General features: G+C 36.5%; 1 protein-coding gene across 1 annotated transcript in view; it reads left to right on the plus strand.

Annotated features, from left to right (window-relative positions):
* The window catches only part of Slc26a7 (solute carrier family 26 member 7), a 151,189-nt gene that overhangs the window by 112,788 nt on the left and 11,325 nt on the right, over positions 1 to 27,076 (plus strand). The window contains exons 10-15 of the mRNA XM_008827626.2: positions 3,241 to 3,318; positions 4,315 to 4,410; positions 8,973 to 9,079; positions 10,376 to 10,442; positions 13,724 to 13,861; positions 20,242 to 20,290. Coding sequence (XP_008825848.1) covers positions 3,241 to 3,318; positions 4,315 to 4,410; positions 8,973 to 9,079; positions 10,376 to 10,442; positions 13,724 to 13,861; positions 20,242 to 20,290 — 535 coding nt within the window. The remainder of the gene's footprint in view (positions 1 to 3,240; positions 3,319 to 4,314; positions 4,411 to 8,972; positions 9,080 to 10,375; positions 10,443 to 13,723; positions 13,862 to 20,241; positions 20,291 to 27,076) is intronic.

Below are 27,076 nucleotides of genomic sequence, written 5' to 3' on the forward strand. Positions count from 1 at the left end.
AAGATGAGTAAGATTGTTTGGGATGTTCTGTATGAAATACACACACAAAAATCAATAAATAAAAAATGAGTTATATTAGAGGAAAAAACACAAAAATTTGCTTTCATGTTAATTAGTAGAGGTGAAAAATATTACCATTGACATCTACCTGATGACCTTATATCCATACTCAGGTACAAAGGATCTCAGAAAGTAACCGACTGTGACTAGTAATAATCAGATATATAGAGATTAGAGAAGCATGTGCAAACATCTAAGTGTTAATTGCATTAAAAATGAGTTTTTCTGTATGAAACAGTATATTTTAAAATGAAATGTAGACCTTTTTTAAAGGTTAAAACCCCATTCAATTTTACAATATTGTGTAAATGTGTTAATTCAACTGTGATGTCAATGCTACTGTACTGAAATGCTTCTTCTAATCATGTGGTTATTAAATAAATATATTTTAAAAAATCTCTAGCATGTTGAATTTCCTTCCTTTGAACAATGCCAAATACAACTGTGAGCTACTTTGTCTTCACAAACTCTCCATTGCCAGTGCTGGGTATCAGATGTTGCACTTTAACTCAGAGCCAATATTTAAAATTAGAAGTATAATGCCCTTCTTTGATTCAAGGAGGAAAAAAAAGTACAAGTTATTAATAAGTAAAATGAAATTCAAAATGTCCAGTAAACAAATCTTTAGAAATCTGTCAATATCTGTGTATTCATATTATTGGGCTTATTGTCAATGCTTAAATGAGAGAAAGAGAGAAAGAGACAGAGATGGGAGAGAGAGTGAAAGAGCAAGAGAGTGAGAGAGAGAGGGGGAGTTTGCACATACTCTTCAATTGCCTAGTCTCAATCCTGTGTTCTGTTGCTATGCAGTGACCCATCTTCTTGCTGAATACTCAGAGTCTCAAGTCATCTTTTTAGCAGGAGGTAGAAAAATTTCCAGTATATAGGGTGGTGCTAAAATAAAATTTCACTTAAAAAACAATCAGATTAATGTCTTCTACATCGTCACATACTTTTGAGTAGTTATATACATGTTGGACTGAATGAAAAGACAATCTAAGTAAAGAGAAAGAAAATAAAATCAAAGCACAAAAACCATTCAGATCCGGGTACAATGCGTGCTTCCTGTTGCTTCACACATTCCAACTCCCTCACTCTATGACCTTGGCCAGTCACCCTGTGACTCTGTGCTTAGGGTCCTCCCAAATAATTTTGTGTCCAACTTCAGTTCATTTCAGTTCCCAAGACTGTTTTGTGGGTAAGAACCTTGTAAATGTAGAAGTAAACCATCCCACAGAGAGGACAAATGTCATTGTCTTTTATCTTAAAATAAAACTTAGCAGTTATTATTTTTCCTGCCACATAAACATGCATTTACTAATCATTCTCTGGGCTGACTGAGTGGATTTCGGGGTTTGCAGATGAATGCCCAGACTTTCCAAGTTAGAGGATTGACCAATATCATTACTATTTAAATTTATTTACCATTAAAATCTCCAATTACTCCTAAAGGATCAATATAGGGACAACTTGGTCTACTATGATCTCTTTTGTGGATAGTCTTTACTAAGTTATTGGCTTACTTTCCATGTGAGAACTATTCCCCTCTTTACAGCATCTGAGATATGCTAATGAGGAGTTCTACTCAATACAACTTTAAGAACAGACTCTCTCGGCCTCTGGCAACATGCAAAGGCCTGCTCTAACCACCACTGCTTCCATTCCACAACCCCTCCTCCCACATGTACATCTTTCAAAGCCGGCAAGTTCAAGATGAGTATCCAAGCTGGCCTGGCTCTGGGCATGTACATCTGCATGCCAGCAGCTGTTAGAGATTCCTTTTCCAATTCTTTAACATCAGGTTTATAAGGGTTTATTTAGCGATAGTAAAAGTCACCACTTTTTAGGTACATAGCTTGCTTTATGCAGAAAACTATATTTTTGTATAACCGCATATTCAAAATATATTTCTCTCATTTCAAAATGTGCATTTCCCCATGTGCATTTATACTCTGTTCTCTGTGCCTACCTCCACCCCTTGTATCCTATAATTTTTCATTTAAAAAATGTCATTGATGCAGAATTGCATAGTCTTTTGTGTTTAGCTTCTCTCATTACTAATTGAATTCACCACCCATGTTTGCTTTTTATTGTGAATGTTTGCTTTTTATTACTTGGCGGGGGGTTGTGTGCCACAATTTATTCATTCATCAATTGATGAACATTTCAGTTATTTACATGTTGTAGTGATTTGTGAGCAAAGCTGTTATAGTTAAACAGTTAAAACTGTTATAGTTAATATATAGATATTCACATGGGTATATATTTTTATTTTTCTTAAGCATTCCCACATCTATGTTAAGTGTCTTTAACTCATTTTAAAAAATCAAATCGATTTCAAGGTATCTGTACCATTGCAACACCAGTGCTGGAGAACAGCAGTGGTCCTTGCCATATCTTGAAATTGTTTATATACTTATTTTAAATTTAAGTCATTTCAATTTATCAAGATTCCCTGTGACATCTTCATAAGGATGTCTTAGACATCTTCGAGGACCTGTGAAGGGCCTTTCCCCACCCCATTCGAAAGGCAGTTAGGCCAAATGTTTTTTATGAAGTCAGGGACATTTGCTTCTGTGAAATCAGGCTCTCTATCACGTAAAGTGTTGCTAAGGGACTCAGGTGGTTTAAATTGACCTTTGTTAGTAGGCTCAGTGGGATAGAACATGATACTAAAGACTTCTCAGGATTAGTAAAATGGAGTCTATGGTACTGACAGATAGCTGCTATAATCCCATAAAACCACATCATTGTCAGGGCCCTACTAATGAAAAATTCCAAAGAAAGGAGTGCTTCAGTGAAAATGTGTCATCAGCAGAGAAAAACACAAAGCAACATATGCTTTGGTTATTATCCACACTGTCCCCTATAAAATAATCAGTGGAGTAAGGCCAAACAGGCATTGGCTAAAAGGGCTTTCAATTGAGGTGTCACTTTCACTGTTCAACAAGCCATTGCTGAGACGTGCGATAAACGTCAATGGTGTCCTATTTGTTTGTGTAGAATTCTTTTGTCTTATTACCGAATCCACCGAGATAATGTCAGTATGTGCAATTTCACAATATGTCAACATTCAGGTTCTTCTAATCAAGATGGACTACAAAGTATTCCCTCCACCCATAGCTCTGAAATAACAATAAAGCTCAAGGCTTTCCCTCTTGTCTGCTTTGTGTTTTACAGGTGGCTTGTCTAATATCTTGCATTATCGTCCTTGTAGTCATCTATGCAATAGTACCTTTGCTGTACTGGCTGCCCATGGTACAGTAGTGCCTTTTCTTTTTTTTACTGTATAGTTGTTAATTTTTAATAGGAATAATTGTATGTAAAATGTCTTGGGAGAATAAATTCAATAATACTAATCTGGGAGAGATACCACTTTTGATGAGGGAGGAAGTAGAGAATATTTGACTGTCCTCTAATTCTCCAGCTTCGATATGAAAGCAGCATAGCAAAGTTAGAAATGCTCTTGTGTCCAAAGCACTAGGGGTGAAGCTCAAAGGTGAAGCACTAACTAAACATGCATGGAGCTCTGGGTTGGAGCCTCAGCAGTGACAAAAGGAGAGTTCTGAGTAATTTTATCAAAATTGTATAGAAAATGTGGGCCAGGGAAAGGGAGTAGGGAGCGAACTCCATCTTCACACTTAACATGATTTTTAGTAGTGTGGTTCAGCATCAGTGTGAGAGGTTCACCTCACCTTCCATGAGCCAGAAGCTCCAAAGTGACCTAAGTTACCACCCCAGTCTTAAGAAAGCTTGTCTCAGGCCTTTGTTGTGCAAATTCTTAATTATTGTAGTGAGAGAAAATCATTTCCATAAGATGGAGTTTTAATATTCAAGCTCATTTTTCAAGAGTTATTAATATCTTTAGGTGAAAGCAAAAAAAATGATGTTAAGGCACTTTTAAGAGTATATGAGATAAATGTATAATTTTCACAGCAAACACATTTCAAACAAATGACAGTGGCAATAATTAAAAAGATCTTTGGTCTTATGATATTCACCCTTATAACAATTCTCTTTTTTCTTCTCTGTGTTTTTATAATTGCATCAGTTTTGCCCCATGATTTCCTAAAATTGATGTGATATTCCTAAAGTACAATAACAAGTTAATTTTAAACAAATATTACTTTACTGTAACTGACTACAGCTTTTCTCTAGAATTTATTTTAAAAACAACTAACAATAACTTGGTCCTTTTAAATTCGGATCAAAGTCTTTGCTCAGTTTTTCCATCAACTTATTTTTTATTTGTAGTGTGTCCTTGCAAGCATTATTGTTGTGGGACTGAAGGGAATGTTAATACAGTTCCGAGATTTAAAAAAATATTGGAATGTGGATAAAATTGATTGGGTAAGTAGAAATTTGATCAAACATTGCCTCTTTAGCTTAAGCACTTGTTACCAAATACTCTGTATACTTTCATACACAAAACATAGATGAAACCATTTGAGACATGTTATTTTACAAACTTCCATCTATTGTTTTCAGAATTTGAATGAAAGCATGAACATAGAATTTTGGCAATAGTTGATGAGTATGTAGTTTGAAAACTTTCAAAGATATACTAGCTACTTTTTGTGGGCTGAGGATGCTCAATTTGTATTTTGAGTTGATTTTGAAAGTAGAGTTCATCAAAGAAGTAAGTATACACTAAGAAAAATATGTTGATGTTTAGTGTGTATGAAAATCCTCATTAAATGTATGGCACATGAATATATGGTAGACCTCTTAATGGTGACCACATTACTTCTAAATACAAAAAGTCTTACAATGTGTCTTTTAAATCAATTACACTGTGGGGAGGATTAGGTTAATATACTATTATTGGAAATGGATTTTATTATATTAAGTAATAAGAAAGTGTGATTTTGACAAACAAATATAGAGCAAACTTGCAGTCTAGAAAAACCTATCTGGATAAAATCATCCCATGAATACCCCCTCTTCAGCTCTGTGTGGCATTCATCATAGTGAGATGTCATGATCTATGTGTTTCCTCCCATGATCCTTTGCTTTATGAAACTTTGGAGGGCATTATTGCTGTTGCCTACTTTTATAACATTCCCTCCCAAGACTCTTAACCATAGTACAATATTGAATGTTTGAGAAATGTAAAGGTGAATAAAGACTTGACATTCTAGACACTTATCAGCTGTGCAGGGAGAAGACACAGGAACACTAACTTACTCTTAGTCTTTGAAAAGCTACAAGGTTGGGGCTGGAGAGATGGCTCAGTGGTTAAGAGCACTGACTGCTCTTGCAGAGGACCAGGGTTTGAATCCCAGTACCCACAGGGTGGCTAACAACCATCCATAACTCCAGTTCCAGGGGATTTGTTGCCCTCTTTGGACCTCCATGGGCATTGCACAACATGGATGCATTTACATGCAGGCAATACACTCATACATGTAAAATAAAAATAATAAGCAAAATATTTCAAAAGATACAGGGTTTTGTTCATGGGTCATGCAACTCTTTATGTTTTGTATGTCATCATCCAGTAGTTTTCTAAGAAGTGCTTATGCCATTGATAGCCCCTGAGACATTTCATTTGGAAAATATTGATCCTTTTTACATAATACAAGGAAGTTTTAAGCTGGCTAAAATGCTTTCCCTCAAAATCTTTTAATCTTGGGTTTATTTCTGAACATTGAATGATAAAGTACAGAAGTCATTAGTCAACATGACTTTTTAAATTTTACATGCATTTTCTTCTGTAAATGAATGCACAATGAACATCATTCTGCCTGCCCACACAGTTTAATAACATTGTTTTGACTATTTCTGTGGTTTAGGATACAATATAAAATTCTATGAGTCTCAGAGACCTTTTTGATCTCAGGATTAAGAATCATTTACAAAAATTTTCTCCTAACATGTACTTGAATATTGTGTTCTTCTCTCGTCTTAATGAACTATATATTTATTGATACGATTTTGTTTTGCATAATCTATATATTTTCCCAAGTATTTTTGTTTTTTTTCCTGTGTGTAGTTTCTTTGAATGCTAGAGCTCATAAATCAGGGGTCCTGTAGGATTCTCAGTTCTGTGTGGGTACATGGACCTGTAGACTTCAAATGGGCCTGAGGACTGGAATGTCAGATATGGAATGCTGGAGTTAGGGTCACCAGGAATAATTTCTGTTTTGGAACAAGAAGTCTAAAGCAATTTGTTCAAAAATGATATACAATGTATATCACTGAGAGGCACTTTAACTTACATAAAGCAATTTTATATCTTATTATTTTTTGTTATCCATTACTATTACATAGGTGAAATGAAACTGATAAATTGTAAGAATGTGATTTGGAAAAAAACATTATTAAATTTTTAAAAATGGAAGTCTCCTATTCTTCAATTTTTTTTAAGTTACAGATTGACTCTATTTTGAGCTGTGTGCCAAAAACCTGTGAAAAATAATGAGGAAATAAGGCTCTAAATGGAGGTTTTATTCACAGGTTCAGAGCTGAGCTGGCGAAGTTAAATAGATCTATACAAATAGATCTCTATGGCTCCATCACCCAAGCAGATAGGCCAGGGAAAGGTGAGGTGATTCAGTAGCTGCCAAACTGTTTTCTACCAATGCTTCATCTATATGGAGCAAGAATTAATGTCTTCTGTACTTAAGGTCTACCTTGACGTTAACTTGTGTCTGGGCGTTATGACTATCAAACTTTTTTCAAAAAGAGTGTAAGGGTAAAGAGTTAACCAATTCCTGATATCTGTGATAAGTAACATAGTTGGGCCTTTAACAGGAATTGTAACAGAACACTGTTAGAACTTACTCTAACTAAGGAATTATTTACTAATCTGTTGTTAATTTCCATTTGATATTTTTCAAAGCTATAAAGAAACCCCAGGAAATAACTAAGCATTTGTAGAGCCTGAGTTATAATAGATGATGTTGTGGGTGCAAAGCTATACTTTAAAAATAGAGCCAGATGGTAATGAAATTTTTGGTTGCTCTAATGAATTCTGGCCTCCAGGCTCTGTGGTTTTTTCAGTGGCAAGATTTTGAATTTCCTAAGCCACCCTGGAATCATGGAGATGTTCAGGGGTGGGACTCAGGCATTATTCTTCCACACCCAGGCAGGCTCAGCTAGCCCCTGAGGATGAGCAAGGCTCAGAGTCATAATGGGAAGCTGAAGTCATGATCAAACACTAGCAGCCCTATTTTGTTTATGGTTGAATATCGTGTAATAGAGCAGTACAAAAAAACACACTGAATATAAAGAGGCAAAAATGACTCCAGTTTATCTGAATCCAGGAGAAACAACTCGGTCCCAGTGTATGAGATGACAGACTAGGATGATCTTACAAATCATGACCTGGAATGCCATTAAAAGGAACTAGTTCTTAAAACAGTCATTTAAATAATATTTTTGCTGTTTACTACAAAATGTGTCTTTTACATAAAAAAGCAATTTTACAGATAAAATTTTCTCTACTTGCCTCCCAGGGCTAAGTTTTAAAAAATATTTTGTTATTTCAAATGAGCTTGGTGTAGATAAATAAGGAAAAGCAGTTCAAGTTTTTTAAAATGCCTTTTAGAAATGTTTATTTCAAACTTGTCTGAAAAAAATAATTCCTATACACCATCCCCCCAAGATTTTATGCTGTGTCTCAGATTATAAATTTTTTAATGTTATTTTCTTCCCCATGCACTTGTGAATGGAATGTTTTTTTGAGATCATTTAAAACACTGAAGCAGAAAGAGAACAAGTTGCAGTTGTATGCTTAGGCAGAGTGATGTAGGTTATTTAGGAAAAAAACAGCTTGGAAATTAGTCTAGTATCTGATAAATACAGGATTTCATATAAATGTAAGTTTCCAGATTACATAAATAATTTTTTTTGGTCTTTTTGAGACAAGATCTCCCTGTAGACCCAGCTGGGATGGAACTTACTATGTAGGCCAGGCTGGCCTTTAACTCACAGAGATTCGCCTGCCTCTGCCTCCCGAGTGCTGGACTTAAAAGTGGACACCACCATGCCAGGCTATAAATTATTTTTTAAAGATCTTTTTCATCACCGAGTTTAGAAATGCCAGTCATACATACTACATAAATCATGTTGCAATTATAATTTCAACTGGTGGGCAAAACTACATTAAACTTGGAATTCCAATTAAAAGATAATTTGGAGTTTCTTGAAAGTTTTTGAAATCCTCCTAAGAATGAAGTTATCTTTGCTTTTTAAACTTTTACAGTAGGTGGCCCTTGGTAAGTAAAATTATAATAATCTCTGTAATAGTGTATCTAAGAGTAACATTGGCAGTGTTGTGTAATTCAGTTATTTTAACACTAAGCTTTAAGAACCTTATATAGTAACAAATTGCATCAGTAATTTTTATAGTGATCCTTAAAAGTAGAATAGTTTTGAGTGACAAAAATCTGCAAACAGTTGCTTGCAATATAAAAGAGTATGGACTTATGAAATATTTTTGACAATATTAATATCAACTATGCATCTTAAATATAGTGCTTATTGGGAATTGAATTAAGGGTTGGCAATGCCTACAACTAAAACATTGACACCTTCTTGTTTCTACTGCTGAGAATCCGATGGCGCTAGGATGTTTTTCTGTCTTTCTGGGCTTGTACTCATGACTTTTTAAATAATACATTCTTGTGCTGTCAAGATGGTTAAGCAGGTAAAGGAATTCTCTGTCAAACCTGAAGACCTGAGTTTGATCCCTAGAAGCCAGTTGGTAGAAGGAATAAACTGATTTTTACAAGTTTTCCTCGGACTTCCATATGTGTACCATGGCATGCTCACACTACTATTATATATATATATAAAGAGTTTGATCACTGTAATGCTGCTGAATATGATCATGAGGATTTTAGCAATCATGAGAAATATGAGAATATAGAAGAAGCCACATCTTCTATTTCCATTATCTCTTTCAGGGCATATGGATCAGTACTTATATATTTACAATATGCTTTGCTGCCAATGTGGGACTATTGTTTGGTGTTGTCTGCACCATAGTTATAGTGATAGCGCGCTTCCCAAGGTAAGGGTCTATTTACTCTGTTTATTCTTACTGAGCAGGAAATGTGCATGGTGCTATAGTCACTTTTATTTCTATACAACATGAAGTTCTATAATCAGATAAATAGAGACAAATAGGCAACAAAATGTTTTATCTGCATATGATCTAAAATAATGAAGAAAAACATCAACATCATACCAAATCTCTGGGATAAATCCAGTTAAAGGAAGACATTTTTATTCTGCCTGGTGATTTTAGAGGTTGCCTGTAGTGGCCCCAGTGCATTCATGGCAGAGGAAATCTGCTTACTTCCAGGTGACTGGGAACCAGAGAGAGAAAGGGGTTGTGATCCCAATATATCCTTCAAGGACATGTTTCCAGCTTCCAGTGATCCAATGTCCTTCTGTTAGCCCTTAACTCTAAAAGTTCTATCACCTCCTACCAGCATAACAAACTGGCAACCAAGCTTTCAATACATTGGCATTTGAGGGCCATTTAAAATCCAAACCATAGCAAATTCACAAAATATATTAAAATACATAAATACCTCAGCCATATACTATATCAGAGAAATCAAATTCAGTGATGTAATATAAAATAAGACATAAACCATATATCAACAATCATCATTTAGAAAAATTAAATAATCAAAAATTTTTATTTCTCAGAAGCCAGATAAGTTGTTGATGAACACTCCATTATTTTCTCTTTTAACTGAACATCTTCCCTTATTTTGAACATTCATGAATTCCTTTCCTGTGCTCCCAGTTTTCATCTGATAATTCTTATATTCAATTCCTATATTTCTCTTGAAATTATCTGTGAAGTAGCATATTCTGAAATTACAACTAAAAAACTAAAAACTAGAATAGCATAAATATATAAACTTTCATCAGTTTCTATTCCATATTTAAGGAGCCCCAACATACAGATTGTTATCTTGTCCATTTTTGACATTGACTTCCTTTCTTCCCACTCCTTAAAACAAAATTTTATCAAATACAATATGCTCCTTAACTCTTGCTCTGTTTATATTTCTTTATCAGTCTAACTCTTACAGCTTGGAGGCATGGGGCTCTTGGGGCTTAAGATAAACTGTGTTTATTAATATCCTCTTAGATACCTCTATTGTTCTTTTTTATTCCTTAGCATCCCAGAAAAACATATATTTACTAATATCACATAGACAAATCAAGTGTGGAATCTAAACCATATAATTTATAGTTGTTAAGATAAAACAATTTATCCCCTTTGGATTTTCATTGCTAATATAATGATCAGGAAATGACTTGTATTTTTCATCTGCCTTAAATTTAGAGCAAAGACTTTAAATATAAAAAACATGAAAGAAATGGAGTTTAAGAGGAAGACAGAAATGGATGATGTAAGTTAAACTTCCTTTTTTCTTTGTGCAATTATTAACAATCTTTGTGGGTATGACAGTTTTGAAGTATTAGAAAAATCAGATAAATTAGGGCATTTTACTTTTAATTACTATGGTTTCCAGTGTTTTATATGTGAATGTCAGACACGTGGCAGTGGGCAAGCAACAAATTGGCAGAGAAAATAGAAAATCTCTTTGAATTTCAGATTCAGATTAAATCATACCATGGCTCATAGAATTAAGTTCACAGTTGACTTGTGACTTAGGTTAGTTCAGGTGCTTGAAAACTTTTTTTACTACTAAATTGCATAAAAAACAAAATTGATAACCTTTTCTTAGTTAAATGATCAAGAAAGACTAGAGAAAGGAAGAAAGAAATGATTCATGTATTCCTTTTTAAGAAAACTAAGTCAATGTTGGAGGAGGATTATGATCAATACATTTAAGGCATGTATGAAATTCTCAAAGAATAAAAATATAATCAATGGGACTGAATCTTTGTTAGAGAGTCATTAAATCCAATGATTCTCAAATGCTCAAAGGAGTAGAATTTTGTGCAGTGGACAACTTCTAAAGAAAACCAACACACATAAACTATCATGCACTGCTCATGCTTAGGGGTGCCATGTGATAGTGTTTGAATTATCTTTTATTTCTTAAATTAAATTTGTTCTTTGATAATTCCACTCACGATTTCTTTCACCCCATCCTTTCTTATCTCCCTCCTGCCTCCATGACTCCCTCATTCCCTGTTACTGCAAGTCTCGTTCTCACATTCATATCTATTTTGCTTTGTGACCCACTGAGTTTAACGGAGGATGTCTTTGTCTTCAGTGGCGTACCCCTTTGTAAGCCCATCAGACTCCAGTGGACAGTTCTAGTTTACTGTGTTAAGGCATGACCAGAACAGATCAAAGTGGAAGAAAGAGTGAGTGACAACAGCCACAAAACAAAAAATGGGCATCTGAATTATTTCTGTGCCCCCTTTTAAATCTTTTTGAGACAGGGTCTCCCTGTACTCCCCTGCTGTCCTGGAACTCATTATGTAGACCAGGCTGGCCTCAATCTCACAGAGATCTGCCTGCCTCTACCTCCCCAGTGCCCGGCAAAAGGTGTGGGCCACCCCCCCCCCGTGTTCTGCCCATTTTTATGAGTTGTCTTCACTTCAGACCAGCTTAGTAAATGTGTGGCTGTTTTTCTCCTTTATTTTCACGTTAATTTGCTTCAGTACCTTGTGACTGCCCTCAGAACACAGGAGAACTGATCCTCCAGAAAGACTAGTGTCAGGATCTTTCGAAGTAGCCTGGAATGAGGAAATAACATCAGGAGTCCTTTTGTTCCCACTTCAGAACCTTTGAGGGTGTTCTAGGCTTAAGTTCTCAGCCAAGTCAGCCTTGCTTTTCTTTCCTTAAATTTTTCCATGAGAATTTAGTGTGGTGAAGTCCCAACCTAAATCTAGAGACCCCAGCGGTCTTGGTATATCCATCTCATACTAATATCCTTGAGACAGAATTGAACTTTGGGTTGGCTAGATTTCCACCTAAAAAATCACTAGTAAGCAAACTGTGTAATCCTTGACTTCTTGGTCTAAACATAACTTTCAGGGAATTTGTAGGAAAGATAAAAATGCAAGAAATTTTGCCCATCCTTAAACCTTGATTATTTTTTCTGCTACCTACCCAAGTAATAACTGTAGCTCATGAAAATCCTAATTTCCTTTGAGAGTTGCAGTCCAGTAGTTAATATTCTCCATCCAAATTAAGAGGGAGAATAACTAAGATTGAAGATAATTTGCATGTGAACTGTTGGATGAAGTTTTTATATAACGTGAAAGGATGCTCTTCCCTCTTCCATCATGCAGTGCCCATCCCTTTATTATGCACAACACCCATTGTTAACTTGGGGTGTCTCTTCTTCAGCAAACTCAATTCCATTGAGACTTTACTGTCTAGAACGAATCTTGATTCTTTAACAAACACCTTTTCATATTAACTTATAACTACGAGAGCAGTCATATGTGATGACTATAAGCTTAAAAATTAATGTTTTATTTTCATTTTCTAAGAGGTTTTCTCTTGATTAAAAGTTGGTTTAGCAGGTTAATTGTTTCTATTTTCTGGAGTTGTTTGTTGTAAATCCCTTCACTTTCGAGAGTTGCTTGTCACAGCTTTTGAAACTTTGTGATAGCTATTTTTGTTGTTTTTTAATTTAAAAAATTTTTATTTGGCTCTTTAAATGTCATACATTGCCCACTCAAATCCAGACCCCTCCCCCATCCATGTCTCCTCCTTACTCCCCCACCGAACCCTATGCACTCTGACATACAGCTATTTTAAAACATTTGTTTTTAAAAAATGAGGAAACACCGAGGTCCAGTGGCTTATCCTCATTAATTTACCTAATTTGTTCTCTCCTCTGCCTCCATGAATGACTGTTTTCTTCATCTCCTCCTCTATGAGAACGCTATAAAGCCTGAAGGAGTAACCATTTCACAGAGCTGACCATCCTCTCCATCAGATACCTGTCACAAAGTCACAGAGAAGACAGTTTTATTTGTCAAACACCAAGTGCTGCCAGTCATATCTGAGCGAATGTGCAGCAGATGCCTTTGGTGTCACAACACATTTTCCTCTCTTTCTGCATGTCTCACCTTCAACCTGGCAATGCGGGGTAACCAGGGCTGCCTAAAGTGAACCTGTGCTACTGTGTTCCAGTCTCTTTCTTCCAGTTAGGACTATCAGTCGTTTGTAAAGTTTTTTTTTTTTTTTTTTTCATCCAGAAGGAAGCTTACATCAGTGTGAGGTAAAGGGATGATAATTGATATTTTGGGACACATTTTCAGTTGTTTCAAAATACTGATGGGCACCTGAGATGTAGCTCAGTGGCAAAACACTTGTCTAGTATGTTAGAGGCTCTTGGCCCTCAGCACTGTTAAAAAAAAAAACTGCTTGAGTAAAATTTTAACTGGTGAATGAAAGAGGTACTTTGGGGGAAAGATGGGTATTCTAAGTTATTATCACCCCAGAACCTGGTTAACAGAAATAAGGGTCAATTTCTGAAAAGCTGTGGAGTTGTCTTGAAGTTACTAGTTTTCTTAGTGTAGAAGTATATATTTTTCCTTAGATGTATGGTGTTTCATTAAAGCCTCCAAAGAAATTTCTATAACAGAGATGTTAAGCGATTGGATCCATGACTGAGTGACAAGCTGACTTGTGAGGTTTACATTCATTGGGTTTAGTAACTCAGAGTTCTCAATCTGTCCTTTTATTCTTCTCTAAAAGGAAATCCTGCAGCAGGTAAAAATCGTCTCAATAAACAACCCACTTGTTTTCCTGAATGCAAAGAAATTTAATACTGATCTAATGAAAATAATCCTAAAGGAAAATGACAGCAACCAGCCACTGGATGATATCAGCAAGGTAGGAACCCTGAGTTTATGATGAGAGTATTTTACTATAGGTAACTTTGTGCCACTAAAAATTGTTCCAGGTTCGCTTGGCGTGGTGGCGCATGCCTTTAATCCCAGCATTCGGAAGGCAGAGGCAGGCGTATCTCTGTGAGTTCAAGGCTAGCCTGGTCTACATAGTGAGTTCCAGGACAGCTGGGGCTACAGGAAGATCCTGTCTCAAAAAGACCAAAACAAAACAAAACAAAAATAGTCACAGGTAAACAGTAATGAATCATAAAAGTGTTTATAAACCTATTCCCTCAGAAAAACCCAATATTGTGTCTTTATTAATTTATACTATACCCTGGAAGAAATAAGACACATTGCTTATTTCAAAAAATATGTTCACCAAGATGTTAAAATAAATTCATTATATCTAGCTCTTCAGAATATGGAGCATGATTGGTAAATTCGGAGAAGCATCAATGATTGCTATCACTATTATAACATTTATCAGTAATATGTGCTATCACTAATTAACATTATTTTAGAAATCTTCTCTACTTCTCTCCCTCCCACACTTGTTTTCCTTTCCCTCATTTTTTAAAATTTTGAGACAGGTTCTTGCTATGCGGCCATGTAATCTCCCTGCCCTCGCCTCCTAAGTGCTAGAATGATACCTGTCATCATCATGCCTCACTAATATTCAGCTTTCTTTATATGCAGAAGAAATCTCAATGCTTATAGCTGCTGAATCAAATGTCTACTAGAATATTTTAATGTTAGTGAACAATTTTCTGTTGAGTCCTCAAGCCCTCTAAACTGTCCAGAGTCAGCATCAGAACCAAGCTGTCTGGTTTGGGCACTTACCAGTTGTGGGAACTTAAACCACTGAATCACTCGTGCTTCATTGTCCTCATCTGTAGTAAAGATGATTCAGTGAGTTAAAATACACAAACAGGCCAGATTGGTGGCATGGGCCTTTAATCCCAGTACAGCAGGGAGATCTCTGGCAAGTTCCAGGCCAGCTGGGGCTACAGAGAGACCCTGTTTCAAAAAGACCAAAATCCAAACAAACCAAAAAAGAAAAAAGAAAGCAAAACGCTTAGAATAGTGCTTGGCCTGACCAGTACTGTGCAGTCTTAGCTAATGTTATTAGTTTGGTGGACTTTCTTGCTCCTGAGGCTGTTCTCGACTGCTATAGATCTCTTCTTTCTCTCACATCCTTGAGCATGTGTCTGTCAGTCATTCAGATGCATGGGAGATCTTAGGTCTTGTGTTTCTGGTCTCAGAAGCTGTGCTGAAGGACATTCTTGTGTCCCACTGTCTCATGCTTTTACCTATAGTCATCAATCACCCTGATCCATATTTAAAGGCCATCAATGTAGGCCCAAACACATAACTTTTTGAGGCCTAGTGCAAAATGAGGGTGTGAGATTTCTTCTTCTACAATTGTTAACATTTGAAAAATGATAACAGCAAAGTTATAATTAAACCCTTCTAAGCATGGAACCATTTGGGACCCTCCAGATAATAAGCACATGATGCCAGCTCTATGTATCTGTTCTTAGCCTTTCACTTTTTTTCTAACTTCAAAAAAAACTTTACTGAGGATTTCATACATGCATATAAGGTGTTTTGATCAAATCTACACTGACTCCCTCCCCCCCCAACCCCTTCCATATCTCCCCATAATTTTTTCTGACAACTTCATGTCCTTCCTTCCTTCTTTCCTTCCTTCCTTCTTTCCTTACTTCTTTCCTTCCTTCCTTCCTTTTCATTTTTTATTATTTTTATTTTATGCATATGCATGTATTGCCTGCATGTAGGTAAGTGCACCCGTTCGTGCCATGCTGGTGAAGGACAGAAGAGGCTGTTGGATCCCCTTGGACTGGAGTTACAGACAGTTATTAGCTGCCGTGTGGGTGCTGTGATTCGAACCCAGGTCTTTTGCAAGAACAGCCAGTGTTCTTAACCACTGAGCAATCTCTCTAGCCCTTCCTTTCTTTTTAAATGGGGGTTTTTGCTCCTCAAACATTCCCCCTCTGAAGAGTGACCTTAAAATCCTTTTAGAGATTAATTAAGAGCTCCCAAATACTTTTGATATTTTTGGTCTTTGGAACATACTACACTGCTAAGTAGCCAAGGGCATTTTGACTTTTAGCCAAGAAACTGGCTACTTTCCTTGGGGTCTCTTTTACCCTAACTGCCTAGCCAATTCCTACCCCCTATTCTTATCACACACAAAGACATTTTGACTCTTAGCCAAGAAACTGGCTACTTTTCTTTGTGGACTTTTTTACCCTAACTGCCTAGCCAATTCCTACCTCCTATTCTTATCACACCATCCTTTGAAGAGGTTACCCAAATTGCCGATAGGGAATTGGGGCGCAGATCTCTCTGGCTTCTTCCATACTGTACAAGAACGCAGGCTGAGACAATTGGGGTACCCCTTTAGTGAGTCTATCTAAAAGACTCCCAAATTGCATAACTCTTATCTGTAGAGAGAAAAGAAAGGCTTTGAGTGGTGAATAGAGGCTGTGAAGAAGAAGTAAAGGCAAGAGTAGTTAGCATTACAAGTTCTAGATGGGGAACCAGAAAAAAGTCTCAACAAGGCAAATTTCAAATAGTCGTATCAGAGTCCATTAGGATTTCTTGACATGAGCTTCCAAAAGCATCCCTCTATTGGTTTCCTCCTCATTTCTATTTTGTCTGCCAAGGCTGAACTCTAGAGTGATATACCCAGGATTTGTTTTCAGGCACTTTGATAGCTGTTGGAGGGCTAGAATCAGTGTCAGTTCCCTCTCAAAGGCTTCCAGATAGGTGGGGAAAACAAATTTAGCCATCATTTAGAACAATAGTGGATTGTCTCCCTTAGCTACTGGTGGACATTATAGTATTGCAGACCAAGATTTGAAGTCTTACATCGGAACAGCACTTTCTGCTTAGAAATAAAATCATCAACGAGAAATAATTGTTTAAATAACAGCTTATATGGACTTAAGCCTAATGTCTGAGTAATATAATCCCTTGAACTCTTAAAGAAATATATTGTTCACTTTAATCTTTGGTTATACTTTCCTTTTGGGTGTTTAAGACCATATAGTTGGTCCAAATAAACCAATTTATTTTTACACTTCAAGTTGTTGGAGGATCTGTTCCTCAGGGGTCACATGGGCTTGGGAGGAGCCCCTGACTCCTTTCTTTTACCAGTTCCATCTTTGTGAAGATAAGTCAAAGGTCCTGCTCGACCACTGTTGGCTTCACTTGGAAGCATGGAGGAAATGATGTTGACCCTCCTCTTTGTAGACTGGACACTGGTTCAAGTCCATCTCGTGGGGTGTCCATGTCCTCCCTGAACAAGAGGACAGGTTACTCACCACAGTTATAGGACATTTTAAGAGATGCTCCATAGTCCTCTGGAACTTAGTCTACCTTGAAGGGCAAAGAGCAAAACCTGTCTTTTACATCCTTCTGACCAGATAAGCATAGGCCTCAAAGTATGGCTGTTAAACATCTAAGAAGGTTAGTTCCACTAGTCTAGTATTTTTAATTGCCATGTGCTATTATAGGTAAAGCCTGGGCAAAAACCAAACATTCTCAGATAACCCTTGATTAGACATATATTTTGTTCCTTAAACTAGACTAAGCTATGACCTTAGAAATTTTAAGATTATATGATTTTTGTCTCATCCTTTATATATCATAGCAAGCTTACACAGACCTTCATCTCTTCCTTAGGCTTTCCCATAATTGCCATGTGCTATTATAGGTAAAGCCTGGGAAAAAACCAAACATTCTCAGATAATCCTTGATTAGACATATATTTTGTTCCTTAAACTAGACTAAGCTATGACCTTAGAAATTTTAAGATTATATGATTTTTGTCTCATCCTTTATATATCATAGCAAGCTTACACAGACCTTCATCTCTTCCTTAGGCTTTCCCATTTTTTCTATTTTGGAAAATATCTCCATTCCCATACTCTTTTAATATCTTTTACATTCTCATTTCTTTTTTAATAATTATGAGACATAATAACATTAACAAATAAATTTTCCATCTGTTGTGAGAATTCTTTTCTGGGGATACTAAGCAATGCTTATCCCCTTTCAAGGATCTAGCGTCAATCCAATGTTTGATTAAAGTTTTCCTGGGGAACCAATGAATTTACTGAGCTTACTTACAGAGATGGCTGAAGGGTTGCTGGGGTGTATGAGTAGGTTTATGAGGGGTTATTCACACTGAAAATCAGGCTTTCACTTTTGAGGGGATATTTAAAATCGCCACTGGTGGCTTTGGATTGGAAACTTGCTCTCTTGTCAAAGTGGGGGAGTTATATTTAGTTGTTCATATTTATACTAAGTGTATTTCAACTTCACAGACTTCATTATACTACATGGCAGTTTGCAGCTATAATAGTTTTTGGTGGAGAGATATAAATTCACAACCACCATGCAAAGAAGTATTGAGGAAATTTTGTACAGTTTTAAAGAACCTGATTAACTCACGAGAAGGTTATCTTTATATATATTTACTTCGGAGTTTTATCACATGTAGTGACATGCCTGACATGAAGAATGTCTCACCTACAACTCAGCAATGCAGTGTAGACCGTGGCTTCCCAAATGAGCCTGTGTGCCTCACATTGCCTCTCATTTCTTTCTTCTGGTTAGGAATATTAGTCACTGTAACACTGCATTTGAGCTGGAAGGGAGTTTGCATGAAGTAAAGGGATGATAGCTGACATTTTGTTGGAACATAAAAATACACTTTATTTTTGAACAGTTTGAGATTTGTGGAAAAGGTAGTAGGATGGGATAGATTCTATCTACTACTTTGAGCTATTAAAGTGTTGCACTGGTGTGGCATGCTCATCAGAGTTAACAAATCTGTCCATACTTTGTTCCTATCCTCTTAATCTTGCCCAATTTTCTTGCTGCTCTAGGTTTCTGTCTAATGTATGGCATTACATTTGACCATCATGTTTCTTCAGGCTCCTCTATGACAATTTCCCAAACTTTCTGATTTTAAAGACTTGGAAAGTTTTGAGCAGGACTGCCTGTGTATTTCACAGAGTGCTCTTGTATTAGCAGTGTTTTTGGTGTTTCTATATTATAAGACTAGGGCTATAGGCTTGGAGGAAGAAAACTGTATCCCGTATCGTAGCAAAGATATGGAATAAAAACATGATTTATTATTGTAATTTTAATCTTGAGCTACTGAGTGATAGAGTGGCCAGGATCCACTTTACAATTACTCTATTTTCACCCTTTTTGTACTATTGTCTGGAAAGGAGTCACTGGGTGCAGCCTAATGATAAGGAGTAGGAAATCATGATCCACCTCCTGAAGGCAGGGTATCTGTGTAAATTATTTGAAGTTTCTGCACAGGAGATTTCAGAGAAGATAAGAAGAAATAAAAATATCACCTGTTGAATGTCTCTCATAGGCCAGTTTATTTAAGCTATTACAATCATTACCAGGCAAATAATGTATGTGGAATTACCTGAATGCTGCATGAAAGGAAGATTGAATCTTAGAAATTCAAAATAACTTGATGGAAATATTAAAGCTGCACAAATGGGTATCAAGTAGAGGAAGCTGATTCTCCAGTCTGCCTTGAAGATGACTGCTTTAGCGAAGCAGTATAAAGCAGTGTTTGAGAGCGTGAAAGTTGGAGCTGGAAAGGCATATGTTTTGATTATAGCCCAAGCTGTTCCTAACTTTGTGATTTTGTTCAAGTTGCATTTAACTTCCATTATCTTTGACTCTTTCATAGGGAAAATAAGATGAATAACTTCTTCAGATGGTTCTGAGGTTTCAATGATTAATGTCAAATCTTTGGAATAAAGACTGAAAAAATCCACTGCTATGATCATCATTAATAGAAATAATAGTATGCTGTTTGAGAAATGGATGCAGTGTCAAAGGCATTGTTAGAGAAGTTCAGCTATCTGGAACAGAATCATGTCTGTTCTCACTCTTCAACATCAGTCAAATCAGAAATGTTCCCCAGGCATTTTCAAGAAGCTAACAGTTGTAAAATACGAAATACCTGATCAGTGGCTCTCCCTCATCTGCTCAATTTTTGATTAGAAATACCCATGAAAAATGCATGTAGCTACTTAATATCTGACCCTAGATCAAAGCAAATTCAGTCTTGTGGGAAATGTTCTAAAGAAGACACCTATCTCAAAAACCAGACTATCTCCTGACTAATGTATACCTAGAATCCAATATCATTTCATCATTTCTTAGTTCATCATACACAACATCTAAAACAAGACAAATGGGAAATATTCACTGAAGACTAATTGTTGTTATTCATTATGGAGAAAGGAATGTGAGCTTTTTTCATATGCAGCAATAATTTTCATAACATTTTTATTCTACACATTTTTATTTCAGTGTGAGCAGAATACCCTTCTCAACTCCCTGTCTAATGGCAACTGCAATGGTGAGTGCACTTTAAGAAAAAAGCGGTCTGTGTGCCCTGACTTGAATCTAGACTAGAAGATAAAGAATCACCGCTTTTCCCTCTCTGCTGTCCTCTGTCATTTATGCTCTTCATCGTCTCCTCTTCCTCGTACTGACTTTCTCCTGTCATCCCCTCCTCTTCCTGTCTGCTTTCACTCTGCCTCTACTTTCCTCTCTGTCTCCCTGCCTTGCTTCACATTTCCGCTTCCTTCTCTTCCCCATATCTCTTCCTTCTTCCTCGTTTTCTCTTTTCTTTTTCTAGCCTGCTGCTCCTTTCCAAACTCTCACCTCTTCCCCTTCTAATCTCCTTTCTCCCCCTCCACCCCTTCATCCCCCTCCACCTCATCTCCCCCTCCATCTCTACCTTCTCCCCCATCTCTTTCCATTCTCCCTGTTCCTCCTGTTTTCATCTTTCTCCTTTTCTTTCTCCTTGTTTTTATTTACTTAAATTAAGTATTTTACCTATATATTGAAGGTTATAGTAATATTGTCTTAATATAGCATTTCCCCCAGACATCATTTCTGTGACTATAATTTGGATTTTCACCTCAAACAATTTAAAGTAATTACAGGTTCATGCTTTCCTAGGGAAAAAGACAGGTAACTGCAACAATATTTTGATGATGGGTGCTCATTAAATTGTCCTGGTCAACATGTGTTCTCTGGAAGTATATCCTTCTCCTGCAAACACATGTGTTAATTTAACTTTATCTTAACATAGAGAAAATGAAAAGCACAGAAGAAAATGATGAACTAGAGTGAAGGTACTACAACTAGGTGACAAAAGAATTAAATTTGAAAAACTTCCATGCCTCTGTTTTAATCTGATGCTTATTTAGTCGAAAAGAGCAGAAATAGTGACAGTATTTATCATTATAGCTTTTATTTGATGCAAATGGATCAACTTCTTTTTTTAAGATATTTTATTTATTATTTTTATTTTATGTGTACGAGTGTATTGCTTGTATGTATGTGTGTGCACCCATGTCATGCAGTGCCGAGGAGGTCAGAAGAGGGCTTCGGATTCCCCTGGAACTGGAGTTAAGGACGGTTCGTAGCCACTATGTGGGTGCTGAGAATCGAACCCGGGTCCTCTGCAAGAGCAGTCAGTGCTCTTAACCCCTGAGCCGTCTCTCCAGCCCCAACTTCTTGTTTTATATTGTATATTATTTAAATAACTAAGTCTTCCAAATTAAACAAAAAGTACTAAAGTACTTTTTTGTTTGTTTGTTTGTTTGTTTTAGACAGGGCCACCTTGTGGTCCCAGGTTCCCTGAAACTCACTATGTAGACCAAGTTGACCTTGAATGCACAGAGATCCACCTGCCTCTACTCCCTGAGTGCTGGGATTAAAGGCATGCACCAACATGCCCAGCTAATTATTTGAAATGTTTGGAAAATATTTGTTTTACTTTTTATTATAAATTGTAAAAAATAATTTTAACTCTGAATTCATTTGACTTAAAATATAATGTTATCTATTAATTTAAATATATACTTTAAGTGATCTTTAAGCATGGAGTTAAGGAAATGGCATGCTGCATCAAAGAATGACACAGTACCGTACGTGTTTCTATTGTTAGGCTATTGACAGTAAAAGTTAATATTGATGATTCAAGGCAAAGCTAAGTAATTATTATTAATCTCCCAAGTTTTGAAAGATGCATACCTAGTTGACAGATGGCTGAATAAGTAAAACATTCAAAACTGGCTACATGGATTAGAAGATGAAAATCATGATATTTTTCTGAATTAAAATCATAATTGCTCAACTTGTGGAGAATCTTATGGTGTATTTAGTAGTTTGGGTGAGTTTATGCTAATAATGAGGAGGCCTGTGGAGCCCTTTTCTGTGACAGCCTGCCACACAACCCTCTACCACCTGCTTGCCTTGGGGAATAGGTGTACTCCAGGTCTCAGCTCTCAACCACTCTCTTCCTTTCATGCATGCATTTTGCCATATCTTGATACACTTGTCAAATATGTTTTGTACCTCTTTAAGACATACTCAGTCCTCAGTACAGAAGAGGTACTGCATAGTCAAGGATGAAGAAACTAGCTTCTATTGGTTTCAAATTTTGTGGACCCTGAAATTTAACCAGGTTTCTATCCTTCTCAAAATCTTTCCCCCATTTCCTAACATCCAAATCAACAGCTCAGATGTATGAACTTTTTTATTACTGCTGTAGTAAATGGTCCTGAACTTAGAGGCTTATGGCAGTGCACATTTATTATCTTATAGTTTGGTGGTGACAGAAATTTGGAATGAGTCTTATGAATAGAACATCAGGGTTTGGTAAGCCTACACTCCTTCTGGAGATTCTAGAAGAAAATCCCCTGGGCCTTTCTGATGTGACCTTCATTGCTTGGCTCATGGTCTCATTTGTTTTCAAGCCAGCAGAGGTATCTTCAGGCCTGTCTGATCTCTTCTTCATCATCACAGCGTCTCTGATTCTGAACCTCCTGATACTTGGATGATCTAGGAAAAACTCCATATCTTATCATCCTTAATTAATCAACTCTGAAAACTTCCTGTTACCATGTAAGGTACTTTATTCACAGCTACTAAGGATAAGGATGTGGACTTCTTGGGGGAGGGTCATTGCCTCCCTGCTCCTCCTTATCATTTTCTCTACATCTGTAGCCTTTATAAATAGTTGAGCTAACTTGTCTCCATTTAATTGCGAACCTATTGAAGGCGGATGCCATCATCACTCTTGGTCACCACTGCACTTGCATTTCCTAAGATGCTATTTAAATATACAATGCATCTGTATTAACAGACTGTTGGGATGAATGAGTGAACAAATGAATGAAATGTTCAACAATATATGCATATTTCCCAAAGACAGGCTTGCTATTTTCCCTAAATGTTTTTTGTCCCCTGATTTCTTGAGATATTAGAGAGATAATTCTTCATCTCAATAGAAAGTCCTTTTAAAAACTGTGGGTGACTCAGACTGTTAAGAGTCTTTTGAAGAGTATGGAAAAGACTCCTACATTGTGCAACTATGAATGCTTTTTAATTAAAAAGAATTAATGAATATTCCCCAGGAAAGAACTGGCTTCCACAGTCTGGAGTTAATAGCCCATGTACACCTGATGGTTACTTTCTATCTGAAACATTGTTTTTCATCAATAAAGCCCATCATTTACCATATCAGGGGATAAATCAGCTGTCTCCCCAGAACATGCTCCAGCTTACCTCATTTTGCTTAAGGCAGGATATTAGCTGTGCATTTACTGTTTACTCTTTCCTAGTATGATGTGATTGTTGTTGCACTATTTGGCCTATTTAGAAATTTAGAACATGAGGTTATATCGATGAAATCAGTTAAATGGCAGGACTGAGAGGATATTATATAAAAGAAAACTTTTTACTTTAGGAAAATTTCAGAAATGCCCATTGTATTTAAATTTTGATCTGGTTGAATTACTAAATCCAACAATAGTATTTTATTTTTATTTTAAAAAGATGAATTGCTTCCTTCAAAATAACTTCTCTAAATATTACCCACAATTATATGATGTGAGCTTTTACTTTTGATGTATTTATTGAAATATATATGTTTTGCTTAAAAGAGTAACAAACGAAAGTAAAATATTAGAATAAAAGATAAGCAATGGTATAGATTCACTTAGACAATGGAAAGGACATTTTAAAAATTTATTATTTTTATTTTATGTGTATGAATGTATTGCCTGTGTCGTGCAATGTCGGCGGAGGTCAGAAGGTGTCGGATTTTACCAGAGCTGGAGTTATCTGCAGCTCTTAGCTCCCATGTGGGTGCTGGGAATTGAGCTCTTCAAGAACAGTCAGTGTCCTTAACCACTGAGCCTTCTCTCCAGCCCTAGAAGAGACATTTTGTATCACTACGAAACCTAATTATTTGGGGGCTTGAGAGATGGGTCAGTGGTTAAGAGCACTCTCTCCTCTTGCAGAGACCTAGATTCAATTCCCAGCATCCATATGGTGGCTTATAACCACCTGTGATTTCAGTCTTCTGGCCTTTGTGAACACATACATATATGCAGATACATATACACATAAAATAAAAATAAATATTAAAACCAAAATATTTCACTGTAATCTCTGCCAACTTTGATTATAAAATAATTATAAGCAAATAGAACAGAGAATACAATTTAGCATTAAAATAGGTATGGGAAAGAAAAGGAAAAAAAGTTTTTTTCTTAAAAAAATTTCTAGTTCTGGGACCGGAAAGATGGATTAGCAGTCAAGAGCACTGGCTGCTCTTACAGAGGACATAGATTTGGTTTCTAGCACCCTCATGGCAGCTAACAACAATCCATCCATAACTCTAATTCTAGGGAATCCATTGCCCTCTTCTAGCCTTAGTAGGCATTGTATACATGGGTGTGCTTACATACATACAAGCAAAACAGTCATATACATTAAAATAATTCAAAAATTAATTTAATTAAAAGTTCCCATGGCTTTTAATCTGGAGTTTTTAGTCAGTTAGGTAGTGATCATCAATCTTTGTGATTAATCCATATGTGAATCATTTTCACAGTACTGTTTTTAAGTTCTGAGTGACAAATTATGATCAACTACACTGACTCAAAGAAACACTCTATAAGGTTTAATTTGACCTCAGTAAACAAATGCCCCATGATTAAATAGACTTCTCTGCCCTGGCTGTAGCATGAGATGATAAAATTCATGCTACATTGCCTTATAGATGATAATTTATATAATTTTAAAGGAAAATCAATGTTCTACCATGTTTTCTAAGTCAAATAATTGCTATTCTTTCAGGTTTTAGTTTGTTCTAACAAAACCTCATTTGCTGATGTTACTATTGTGTTTTTTAGTAATTAACGAAGGCATTGAGATATAGGAAAGTTTACAACTCCTTAGTTTTCCACTTTTATATTTAAATGTTAATGCATTTTTTGCACAATTATTTCAGCAAGAATTATAGATTGTAGTTTATTTTGAATTACACAAAGTTTTATGCCATTTGTTCAGAACAATATTTTACTAATGGATAAAAATGAAATGATTTTAACATCAAATTGTGCCATCATTGCCATTTTAAGACTCATCACCAAATATATCAGTGGTTGAGTCATTTATTTAATCAAGGCTATTGACTTTTAAAAGTTCTGATTACTTTCTTCAATAAGAGTGCCCACTTTTAAATCATGACTGTCTTGGTAAATCTTTGAACAGTTTTTGGAGCAGGGGAAATAGTGTTGTAGTACTTGCCAAATTCTTTGGTGGAAATAGTTCTACCATGACTTATTTCCAGGCACTAGCATATTGTCATTAAGAGTGGAGTTGGACCAACTCACATGCCAACACAGATGTGGGAAATTTCACAAGATCCCACTGTAGGTGAAGAGCTACCAACAGTCAAAGCTGCTGAAAGAGGGAGAATCCATTTTCTCCAGGGATGAGCTCCCTGAGGGATCTCTAATCACACATGATAACCCTAAACACATGTACACACAAGTGTCACAAGATGGGCTCTGTAGGTTATAATACCATTCTCACACCCATACACTGCACACACACACACGCACACACACATGCACGTATGCACGCACACACACACGTTACAATAATACTTAAAAGAAAAGGTCACAAAATTGAGAGGGAGTCAGGGGGACATAGGAAGGGTTGGAGGAGGGAGAAGGAGGGATGGAAGTCATGAAAATACAGTACTCATGTGTAAAACTCTTAAAAACAGTTTAGTGGTTCTAACCTACCATTCCTTTGAAAGTTGGCATAAAACTTTTATTTTCTAAAACAAGTATGTTCAAAATTATTATCTTTTTTCTTTCTTTCTTCTTTTTTTCAGTCTTTTTTATTGAGATGGGGTCATCCTTTAACTCCAGCTGGGCTAGCACTTGCTATGTAGACCAGGTTAGCCTCAATCTCACAGAGATCTGCCTGCCTCTGCCTCCCAAGTGCTGGGACTAAAGGTGTGTGCCACCATGCCAGACCAAAAGGATTTTCATCGGAAACCTTCAAATACTGAATTCCAGTGTATACTGTAAACATTAGTCATCTTACTAAATTTTTAGTATCTAATTTAGTAAGAAATATTCAGATCTATTATGTATATGTGTGTACCATATGTATATTTGTTGTTTTTCAGTTACATGATATTTAATTGTTAGAGATTTTTATGTTCTGAGTATATAACAAAATGGCTAAATTATATAAAATGTATTTAGGATTGGACTGACATTGCACTGTGGAGTACAATGACTACAACACCAGATAGACACTTTCCTTTTCCCTGCATCTCAGTACTTTCCTAACTCTGAAAATGAACAGGGCACACTTCACCTGAGATTGTAGTCAGAACCCCTATAATGGAGGGGTCTTGTGCTTAGGCCAGTGGTAAATGACAGTGGCCACCACTGAGCGGTCAGTGCCACGTTAGGCTGTGGCTACTCTAGATTTTGTTTGAGGTGCTGATATACCTTGTTACGCCAATGGAGGATAATAGAAATTTACACGAACTGCTTAATTCTCTTTTTCTGGGAAAGCAGGGACATGAAGGCAGGCCTGCAGTGCAGGGCATGTAGTGGCACTCAATGTGTTGTTACACAGAAGAAGGAGGAGTTTGAGACTTTGGCTCTCAGTGTTCCTTAAAGCAGCCCATGTGATCAGAACACTGACCATTCGTTCACGTCTGCCATTTGCACAAAACATTCCCTGATCATTCCAAGGAGTGCTCCCCTTTTCTAAATTCCCATTGATGTGGCAGTGCACCCACCGTTCAGCA

This window comes from Nannospalax galili, unplaced genomic scaffold (assembly GCF_000622305.1).
Source record: "Nannospalax galili isolate Female #2095 unplaced genomic scaffold, S.galili_v1.0 scaffold872, whole genome shotgun sequence".
NCBI classification, from domain to species: Eukaryota; Metazoa; Chordata; class Mammalia; order Rodentia; family Spalacidae; genus Nannospalax; species Nannospalax galili.